We start from the raw sequence: 11,404 nt of genomic DNA, 5'->3' as shown, positions 1-11,404 counted from the left end.
TAGTTTACTCTTTAGAATTATATCAAAATAACCTGTAGTTGCTCTTTTCTAACCATTATAATTCATCCCTTCCTCCACCTGTCCTTCCTTTATCAAATAAAACTCTGTTCAAAGAGAGTATCTGCAAGAAAAATAAAGATGACTAAGATACTAAAAGTATTTGAAGGCCAGGCATGGTGGCTCACACCTGTAATCTTAGCACTTTGGGGGGCTAAGGTGGGTGGGTCACCTGAGGTCAGGAGTTCAAGACCAGCCTGACTAAAATGGTGAATCCCATCTCTACTAAAAATGCAAAAAATTAGTCGGGTGTAGTAGTGGGCATCTATAATCCAAGCTACTGGGGAGGTTTAGGCAGGAGAATCCCTTGAACCCGGGAGGTGGATGTTGCAGTGAGCCAAGGTTGTGCCATTGCACTCCAGCCTGGGCAACAAGAGCAACACTCCATCTCAAAAAAAAAAAAAAAAAAGTATAGTAAAAACAAAAGTATAGTAAAACATAGTATAATATAGAGGAGTTTTGTCTTAGAGCAACCTCATGGCATGATAACCCCAGTCTAGCATGTCTTACCCAAAGGTCAGTTACCCAAAAGTCAACTGACACTTTCAGCATGGCTTGATAAACTCCCAGATAAACAGTTTGTTTACTTGTGATCTGTAAAGGTAATTTCTTTTTCAATTTAACATTGAGCAAAGAAACTTTGGAATTAAATCTGACATTCAGGCTGGGCGAAATACCTCATGCCTGTAATCCCAGCACTTTGGGAGGCTGAGGCAGGCGGATCATCTGAGGTCAGGAGTTTGAGGCCAGCCTGGCCAACATGGTAAAACCCTATCTCTATAAAAACACAAATATTACCAGAGTGGTGGTGGGTGCCTGTAGTCCCAGCTACTTGGGAGGCTGAGGCAGGAGAATGGCTTGAAGATGGGAGGCGGCAGTTGCAGTGAGCCAAGATTGCACCACTGAACTACAGCATGGTAGACAGAGCGAGACTTTCAAAAAAATAAATAAGATAAATAAATGTGACATTCAGAATAGTAAATAGTGGCACTGCAAATAGTTAATTATTAATTAGCAAAAATTTAGTTCATAATAAACGAGATATGCAAAGCACTTTTTAAATATGCTATTGTACAGTGAAAGAAAATATTTCAATAAATACCTGGCAAAGAATATTTGGGCTAAATACAGAAAGATACTTCCTCATGGTTCATTCAAAAATATACTAACATGTATTTGAATTGATTTACAGTTTACAATATGCTTTGATATTTAGCCATCTCATTTAAGGGAGGTTTTACAGGGAAGGAAGCTCAGATGAGGTTTCCTTAGCAAAATACAGACCCAGACCCTGGGCTTCTATTGAACATTACTGATCTTTCAGCTTTATCGGCCCAATCGTACCAAGAGAGCTGCTCTGTATGTTTTTAAAAAAATCACAGAAAGTACAAATCAAGGTGATATTAAATGACCATCTCACACATGTGGGTCACCACTGCACCCTGGAAAGAGAATGTCATCTCAGTACCAATCTACACACTGTGGGAAGGGACAGCCCCCTAAGACACATGTACTGCAGAAAGTAAGCTGGTGCCTCCACACTCATAGGTGAGCTGGTAAAGCAGGCCCTTCCTCTGAATCTTGCTTAAAGCCCTTTCTATCTAAAAAACATAAGGGAAGAGCCACTTTGGGTTGAGACTGATGATGCTTCAAACCACTTGCCTAACTACAAACCTAAAAATATTTACCCTAAAATGCAGTGTAAGGGCTGGGAATCGTGGTTCACACCTGTAATCTCGGTGCTTTGAGAGGCCGAGGTGGGAGGATTGCTTGAGCTCAGGAGTTTGAGGCCAGCCTGGGTAACATAGTGAGACCCTTGTCTCTACAAAAATAAAAAATTAGCCAGGCATGGTGGCACTCCTATGGTTCCCGAAACTCAGGAGGCTGAGACAGGAGAATCATTTGAACCCAGGAGGCGGAGGTTGCAGTGAGCTGAGATCATGCTATTGCACTCCAGCCTAGGTGACAGTGAGACTTCGTCTCAAAAAAAAAAAAAAAAATTCAGTGTAAGCAAATCCACTTGGATTGCATTAACTAAACGGATAGCAAGACCCTTTACTTTTATGTTGAAATGTAAAAAGCCTCAAGTTCCCCACTTAAGGTCAGGGAAAAATATCACCTTTTCCAAAATGTCTGTTGGACTCTCCAAAGTAATATGTTAAATTTATGAATTAAACAAATAGCAAATTAAACAAATTTACATGGCCTTTTCTTTTAGCATCACAACACAAGAATGATAAAACTTTGTTTTGTACTATTTCTCAGCAAATAGTATAGTATAGAAGAGTTTTGTCTCAGGGAAACCCCATGGTATGATAACTCAATCTAATATGTCTTTTTTTTTAGACAGAGTCTCACTTTGTTGCCCAGGCTGGAGTGCAATGGCATGATCTCAGCTCACTGCAACCTCTACCTCCTGGGTTTAAGCAGTTCTCCTGCCTCAGCCTCCCAAGTAGCTGGGATTATAGGTGTGTGCCATCATGCCTGGCTAATTTTTTTTTTTTTTTTATTTTTTTATTTTTAGTAGAGATGGAATTTCACCATGTTGATCAGCCTGGTGTCGTACTCCTGACCTCGTGATCTGCCCACTTCGGCCTCCCCAAGTTCTGGGATTTCAGGCATGAGCCACCACGCCCAGCTCTAACATAGCTTACTTTGTGTCAGCTGACACTTTCAGCATGGCTTGATAAACTCCCAGGTAAGGTTAATTTACTCCTGATCTCACACATGAAAACAAAGTATTTCCAAAGACCTTTTACCATTTTTACTGATTCAGGTTATTGCTTCCCCTGAGAATTGTTTTAAGCAGGTCAGATTGAAAAGGCATTACTAAAAGAAAAATCTAGATTTAGGCAAGAAACTGACAATTCAAGAAAAATTCGTAAAACTAATAAATATTAATCAGACTTTAAAAAGAAATATAATTGTTTGAAAGTTTTACATTGCCTGCTACACTTGATTTGGAATAAAATGTATTGTTATATTTTATAGTTCTCAGCACTAATAACCTAAGTGAATTATGCAAATAAGTCTGTATAATAACATCGCTATACACCTGTAGGGCACCCTTTCTATGCAGGTGAATAAAGAAATGATCAGGGGAAAATTACAAGTACAGGAAATGACTTTTCTATTTAATTATATTTCCATTGAAACTTCTATTCCATTTCTAGTGGTATGAAACTCATTAAAGTGATTAAGAAACATCACATCAGCACATTTAAGCGCTGAAATTGCTTCCTATTTAGTAAGTTCCCATTACTGTGCTAGGGAATGTGGCAGGTGACAATTCAAAAATCCCATTTTCAAGGGAGACAATTCAACTATTAGGGAAAAAAAAAAGATCACTCTTGGGACTTCCCATGTTTGGAAACATTTAAAGATTATCATTAACGCTGATAAAGCAGCAGAAACACAGAGATGACCTTGAACAAACTAAGGAAGCTGTTTTCAAGAATAGATGGCACTTACACCTGAAACGCAAGTTGTTTTCATTATCACATCGTCTCGCTCCATATCCTCATTAAAATAAAAGATTCTATTTGAATTGCAAACAGAAACCTATATAAATTACAAATGAAGTGAAGAAAATATGTAATAAAAGAGCAAGAGAAACAGGCTTCAGCTGAAAGTCCCAAATGGGAAATTCCTTTTTTAACGTTCCTCAGTAGAGTCAGGTATGAGTTATTAAAGCATGTTTTACATTTCCTTGAATTCCTTTTTACTTACTCTTTAGAGACATGTAGGTTTTAACAATCTCAGGAGCCAAATTTATCTCTAAAATAGCTTGTGTGCAGCCCCCAAAGAACTGAAATTAGCATTGGTTGAAGCTGTACAAGGCAGCCAGCCCAGAGTGATGGACTGGGGCTGGCGTCACCTGTCCTGAAGGTACACACCACAGCAGACTCCCTTAGGCAAAATCCATCAAAGGCCAAGGAATCTCCCACTGAGGCCTTTGCAACCTTGTACTTTGCAAATGGCCATTTCATTCCAGAATGAAGCGCTGCCTTTGCCAGGAGACTGCTGGACAGGACGTTACAATGAAACCTGCCCATCTCCATAATTCAGCTTTAGATGTAAGATGCTAAGCCAAGTGCTGGAAAGCTATTTTTGACTCAAAAATGTACAGCATTGGTGGAGGAACTGGTACCTCATTCATTGCTGGTGGAAATGTAAAATGGTGTGGCTGCTGTGAAAAACAGCCTGGCAGCTCTTCAAAAAGTTAAACAGTCACTGTAAGGCTTCACAATTCCACTCCTAGATATATACTCAAGAGAAGAAAACATATGTTCACACAAAAACTTGTACACAAATGCTCCTAGCAACATCGTTCCTAATAGCCAAAACATGGAAACACAAATGTCCATCGACTGACGAGTGGATCAACAAAAGGTGGCATATCCATATAATGAAACAATATTTGATAATAAAAGGAACATGCAGCTGCAACATAACCTTTAAAACATAAACCTTTAAAATATTATGCTAAATTGAAGCCAGACACAAAAGAGCACATACTGTGTGATTCCATTCATGCGAAATGTCCAGAAAAGGCCAATCTATAGAAACAAAAGGTAGATTTATTGTTGCCAGGAGCTGGGGTGAAGGGGAAATGGTCAGTGATGGCTAAGAGGCACAACTACCTTTTGGGGTGATGAAAACTTTATGGAACTAGATAGTGCTGACTGTTGCACAATTTTGTGACTATACTGAAAACCGCTGACAATACACTTCAAAATGATTCAGATGGTGAATTTTACATTATGTAAATTTTATCTTAAAAAATACCACTTTCGTTGTAGGAAATCTGATTTTTGCTCCTTCATGAGGAAAAGGTGTGGGGAAAGAGTAGATGAAGGCTGAAGGAACTCAGTAACTTTGTGGCTACCAGTTTGGAAACTAAAAACTATTCATAAACATACACTTATTTTTCATAATTTCCATTGATTATCTTCCACTAGTTCCTATGCTTCTATATACAGAGTTATGAAACTAATAATTAGCATCTTTTTTAAACAGTATTTATCATGACTCAGGTGGTATTTTAAGTGCTGGTAATATTTTCTCCCATTTGCTCTTCAGAGCAGCTCTAAGATGTCTGTATTGTTCTCATCTCATCTACAAATAGAAAGTGAGGGAAAGGCAAAGTGAATTACACCTAAACATCACATGGCTAGTAAGTAGCAGAGCTGGGACTCGAACCTGATAGACTAGAATATGTGCTTTTGGCCAGAAGCTATTTAGCCTTTTGGAAGAATGAATCCATCCCTGTTTTACAGAAGAATCAAACTCCAAGAGGTTTAAGTTATAATGCCCAAGATCACCCACCTACTGATTGGCAAAACAAGGTAGTGATTATCCTAAGAGGCACAATGACAGTTTCCTAGAGGGAGAGATGAAGTTGTGATGAAGGACAGGAATGTGGGGACTTCCTAGCAAAATCCCCTTCTTGACCTGGTTGGTGGTGACACGTGTTTGCTTAAAAATTATACTTTAGGCCAGGCATGGTGGCTCACACCTGTAATCCTAGCACTTTGGGGCACTGAGGTGGGTGGATCATAAAGTCAAGAGACAGCCTGGTGACAGAGTGAGACACCGTCTCAAAAAAAAAAAAAAAATTATACTTTAAATGATAAATGTTTCATGCACTTTTCTATATGCATACTTTATTACAATTTCTTTTAAAGAAAATTTGTATCTGGCACCACATTTGGCAAAAAGATATAAAAATGTCCAAGAATGGGCCGGGTGCAGTGGCTCACACGTGTAATGCCAGCCACTGCATCCGGCCCATTTGGGGGGTCGAGGTGGGTGGATCATGTGGTCAAGAGATCGAAACCATCCTGGCCAACAAGGTGAAACCCCAACTCTACTAAAAAATCTAAAAATTAGCTGGCCGTGGTGGCAAGTGCCTACAGTCCCAGATAATGGGGAGGTGGAGGCAGCAGAATCACTTGAACCCAGGAGGTGGAGGTTGCAGTGAGCCAAGACAGCACTACTGCACTCCAGCCTGGTGACAGAGCGAGACTCCATCTCAAGACAAACAAACAAACAAACGAAAGTCCAAAGAATGGAAGGCACTGGGAGCTTAAAGACCTGCAGGATTCTGCACTCTGAGGAAGGCACATAGGCTGGGGTTTAGTAAGAAGGTGGCCTGGAGAGAAGCAGGTGTCAAAGGACAAGGGAAACGGAGGAAGACTGGAGGATCCCTTTCACCCACTGTTTTCTCCCTGTGCCCAGGGGGTCCCCCAGTAGAAATACACTTAACATTCGTCAGGGCGTTGTTACATTATGGATCTCTGTCCTTCTGTATCATGGAAACAACGGACATAAGATCATTATGCATTTCACTTAAACACAAGTGGAACTCCAGTCTTGACATTTCGAATGATTTAACCGTATTAGACACAGACATGTTAATGGGGTTCCAGTTCCAGACCCTCAAGTGCTCAACTTCCCTGGTTACTGGCTACCTCCACCAAGATTAACTTGAGTACGTATAAAGGAAAACACCACCTCACAGAGCAAAATATGAGGGACCAGGGAGTGAGCTTTTCACGCGAGGGCTGGTACTTTGGCTTAAGGCAGGACACTGCTTTTTTGGCATAAGGTAGGTAAGTGAGACAGTAATATGAGAAAGGAGCTGTTGACAGCACTAAATGGAGTCGTTTTCTAGAGTGAAGAATGGTTGTTTTTGCTGCTTGGGTGCTCCTCCCCAGGGTTCACTCAAATCTGTCCTTCCCGAACCCTGCAGGGCTGGCAAGGAGGGCATCAGCTGTTCTGGCTCAAGCCTGCTGGGTAGCCAATATTAGGAAAAATGAACTCGCAGGCCAATGTACCTCACTTGAGTAAAGAGATTTTAAAAGAAAAGTAATATATTAAATTACAGATTCTAACAGAAGTAGAAATAGTAAAACAAAGCTAGAAAGATGATACCAACAATTGGAAAAGAAAACCAGAAATACGTGAAGTCAAAAATATATCTCCTGAAATAAAGGGCTCAATGGACGGGACACAGAGCAGAATGGATACAATGTGGGAATTCACGAGTAAACTGGAAGAGCAGACTAAAGAAATCTCCTGGAGGGTCAAGTAAGAGAAAATGAAATATAAAACATAAAAGAAAGATCGGTGGAGTGAGGGTAAACAGAAACCTTAGAAAGTTTGGTCTTAAAAAAAGGCTAAGGGAAAATGTAACCCCAAGTGCAGGAATCAACAGGAATTTGGAATGGGGTGGGGTGGTGTGATGGGGGAGTTACAGCTTTTAGCTTTTAGGGGAAATAGAGCCATACATTCTAAACAATGTTAAGAAAGAAATTAAAAGAGGGTCAAACTTTATAAGATAGGAAGAATAAGGCTCAAACATATCAATAACTGAATAAAAATGGGCTGAGTGCAAAGGGAAAGGTTGACAAAAAGCGTTAAAGAAAACCAAAATCCAAAATCAGTAATAACTTTAAACATGTGTCTACAGTGTTAGCCTCAAATATATATGAAGTGAACATTTTATTTATTTATTTATTTATTTTTGAGACAGAGTTTCACTCTTGTTACCCAGGCTGGAATGCAATGGCGCGATCTCGGCTCACCACAACCTCCGCCTCCTGGGTTCAAGCAATTCTCCTGCCTCAGCCTCCTGAGTAGCTGGGATTACAGGCACCCGCCACCGCGCCCAGCTAATTTTTTTGTATTTTTAGTAGAGACGGGGTTTCACCATGTTGACCAGGATGGTCTCGATCTCTTGACCTTGTGATCCACCTGCCTTGGCCTCCCAAAGTGCTGGGATTATAGGCGTGAGCCACTGCGCCCGGCTGAAGTGAACATTTATAAATCTGCAGGAAGAAACTGGAAAACTCATCTTCATGGAGGGTGGTTTCAAAACCTTCTTCTAAATTCTCAATAAATCCAACTAAAAGAAATTACCTGTAGTAAAAAAATTTCTTATATATTATACTGCTATCAATATATAAAAAAGAAAGGAGCAGAGGCACCAACTAAATTACATCACAGGAATGTAACAGCACAGCCCCGCATGTGGGAAACTATGGAATCCAAAATCTTCAATTCACCGCAAGAAAAAAATCTAAAAAGGAGAAACCGGTTATTGAAGACACTTGAGACATGCCAATTAAATGCAATGTATGTAGTAGGCTTGGTTTTTACAACCGAAAAACTGGAGGGAAAAAAAAAAGCCACTGAGTGAGATCTAAAAATGATTGGGTATTTGATATTCAAAATGGCTTGGCCTTTTAGTATGATACTAGAATGTGGTTATATACTTTTTTCTTTTTCTGACAGAGTTTCACTCTTGTTGCCCAGGCTACAGAGCAATGGCGCAATCTCGGCTCACTGCAACCTCTGCCTCGGGGTTCAAGCAATTCTCCTGCCTCAGCCTCCCAAGTAGCTGGGACTACAGGCATGCATCACCACGCCCAGCTAGTTTTGGATTTTTAGTAGAGGCGGAGTTTCACCATGTTGGCCAGGCTGGTCTCGAACTCCTGACCACAGGTGATCTGCTCACCTCGGCCTCCCAAAGTGCTGGGATTACAGGTGTGAGCCACCGTGCCCGGCCTGTTATCTAATAATTTTAAATTTACAGAAAAAACTGTGAGGATACATCACACCTAATTTCCCCTTTTATTAGTATTTTACATTAGTATGGTACATTTAGTACAATTAGTGAACCAATATTGATACATATTAACTAAACATCTTAGATTTTCTTGGTTTTTACCTAATGTCATTTTTCTGTTCTAGGACACCACATTGCATTTAGTCATCACATCTCCTTGGGCCCCTCTAAGCATGAGTTTCTCATGCTTCTCTTCTTTTTGGTGACCTTGACAGAGGGAAGGTATTTTGTAGAAAGTCCTTCAGCTAGGTTATATCTGATATTTTTTCTCACGATTAGGCTGAGAGTACAGGGTTTTGGAAAGAAGACTAAAAAGGTAAAGTGCCATTCTCTCATTCTGAGGTACTTCCTATCAACAGGACATTATTGATGTTAACCTTGATCATCTGGCTGAGAAAGCGTTTGTCAGGTTTCTCCACTGTAGCTACTATTTTATTCCCATTTCCATAGTATCCTCTTTGAAAGCAAGTCACTGTGTACAGGCCACACTTAAGGGCTGAGAGTTATGCCCATCTTAAAAGTATTTATGTCAATTTCTAGAATTCTGCATGGGAGTTGTATATTCTCCATTTATTTATTCTTCATTTATATGAAGAACACTACGAACACAAGTCACCATGCCCAGCTAATTAAAAAATTTCTTTTTAGAGATGAGGATGTTGCTACGTTGCCCAGGCTAGTCTTGAACTCCTGGCCTCAAGCGAGCCTCCCAAAGAGCTGGGATTACAGACAGGAGACACAGTGCCCAGTCTATTCCCATTATCATACCCTTAATGTTAACCTTTGGTCAAGCCAAAAAACCATCAAAAAGACAATGCACACTTAGTTTATAAAATCTGTATTTGCTATTTACTGCTACATAACAAATTACTGCAGAACTCTGTGGCTTACAACAGTATGCATCTCTCTCTACCGAGAGATGCATCAGGGATTCAAGAGCTCTTTTTGAACAGTTCTGGCTCAGATCATGTGTTGCCTGGGACTGGAGCTGAAGGATCCACCTCTGAGGTGGCTCACTCATGTGGCTGGCAGCTAGTGTAAGCAAGATGGCTCCTCTCCTTGCAGAGGGCTGCTTAAATCTTAAAACACAGTCTTGGCTTATCCCAGAGGATAATCCAAGAAACTAAGGCTGAAGTTGCAATGCATTAGGGACCTCAAAAGCCATTATTTTTTCTGCAGTATTTTATTGATCACACAAGTCAGCCGTGTTTCAATGTGGGCAGGTACTATTCAGGGGCTGGATGATGACCAGATGTAGAAATAACTTAGAAAGGACTCATCTGTCAAGGTGAACGATGGCAAAGGGTTTGCACTGACCACAGGTACAGTGCACATGAATGGCCAGGAGCACACAGGCAGCACATACAGATGCACAGTTCTGTCCCGCCTGATGAAGGAAGGCACTGCCCTCCCACTGTGCGCACTGCAGTGATAAGCCTGTGATTGGAACATTGGGTACAATTTCTGGGCACCAAACATTGATTACATTTTTATGTAGCTCCAGAGGGTGAATCTAGGGCTGCTGAAATTCTGGGAACCATTTCACTTAGCACTGAGAAAAACTACGCATCAGATTATCCGTAGAGGGGGTCAACAAAACCTACTAATCCTCTCTAAGGTTCCAGCTCACAGGTGCCAATCTGCTGTGTGTTTGGAAAGTAGACAACCAATCTTCTCAGGAGTGTGATTAAAAACAAACAGCACGAGAAGACTTCCCTAGGAGGAAGCATGGAGCTTTAAGGCACGTGTGCCAGGTTCTCTGGCTGCTCAGTTTCTCGGGTTCCCGTGAATGTTTGTGTTTTACACAGGCAGTGCTGTGGGATGGGCTGAGCTTAGACAGGCAGGGGTCCTCTGGAATTCCTCAACTATGTATAATGTGTCAGTTGAAAGAGCCTGTATCTTTAACATAAAACACAACTCCCAAAATCGATGGATCGATCCAGTGATTAAGATGTACTGTTTTATTTTTTTAAAAAGTTATTCTCAAAGTTTCACACATGACTCTTCACCTACATATAAGTAAACCATAAAACAGGGTGTGATAAAATCAGTGGTGGAAGAGCCGAAGGTTCGTATGAGCGAGGATGATTCCCAGTTCATCGCAGGCCTCGATCACAACTTTGTCAGCAGCAGAGCCGGAGGGAGCCGCAATGTAGGCCACACCGCTCTGGGGGAAGTATATTGGTTTTCAAAACGCGATCTCATGTAAAAATCTGCAGAACTCAGAATCCCCCTCTAAAAAGCATACGCTAACAAAGATCCACTCCGTCAAAAAGGCAAAATAACAACAGGATTTGGGTTTTCCATACATTCAATGGAGAAGTCAAATGATTCTCTGAATATTACTAGTATCATACTGCCACACCTTTAAAAATCAAAAGCAGGATTTCTGAAACAGTTTCTACATAATGCTCAACTCAAGGCAAATGCACCCAATTCTATACTCACCCTTTTAGCTCTGTCTACATTATCTCTGAAAGGGAAGAAGGCATCTGAGCTGACAGAAACTTCACTAAGTTTGTCAACCCATTCCTTCTTCTCTGCCTCAGTGAGTAATTCAGGGACTTCCTCAAACAGGGCCTTCCACTTTATCAAATCTTCATCCTATTTAGGGAAAGAAAAAGGAAGGAGCTTAGCCTGACATCATCTTTAGTTCCACCTGGTGCAAATCACCATGGCAGTAAGCACCTGGGCATTTTTCCTAGGACTTCTTTT

General features: G+C 40.8%; 1 protein-coding gene across 3 annotated transcripts in view; it reads right to left on the bottom strand.

Annotated features, from left to right (window-relative positions):
• Positions 1-7,871: 7,871 nt before the first annotated feature.
• ATIC (5-aminoimidazole-4-carboxamide ribonucleotide formyltransferase/IMP cyclohydrolase) overlaps positions 7,872-11,404 on the bottom strand; it is a 39,173-nt gene continuing 35,640 nt past the window's right edge. For 2 of the 3 annotated variants that reach the window (XM_002749749.5, XM_054257914.2), the window contains 2 exons: positions 11,138-11,293; positions 10,636-10,856 (listed from right to left, as the gene is read on the bottom strand). In XM_002749749.5, coding sequence (XP_002749795.2) covers positions 10,737-10,856; positions 11,138-11,293 — 276 coding nt within the window. In that variant the 3' untranslated portion in view covers positions 10,636-10,736. Of the gene's footprint in view, positions 7,981-10,635; positions 10,857-11,137; positions 11,294-11,404 lie in introns of those variants that run through there. The other variant, XM_078328439.1, reaches the window with a different exon arrangement.

This window comes from Callithrix jacchus, chromosome 6 (genome assembly GCF_049354715.1).
Source record: "Callithrix jacchus isolate 240 chromosome 6, calJac240_pri, whole genome shotgun sequence".
NCBI classification, from domain to species: domain Eukaryota; kingdom Metazoa; phylum Chordata; class Mammalia; order Primates; family Cebidae; genus Callithrix; species Callithrix jacchus.
The sequence above is the reverse complement of the archived record's forward strand: the minus strand, read 5'-3'. Positions and strand labels throughout refer to the sequence as shown.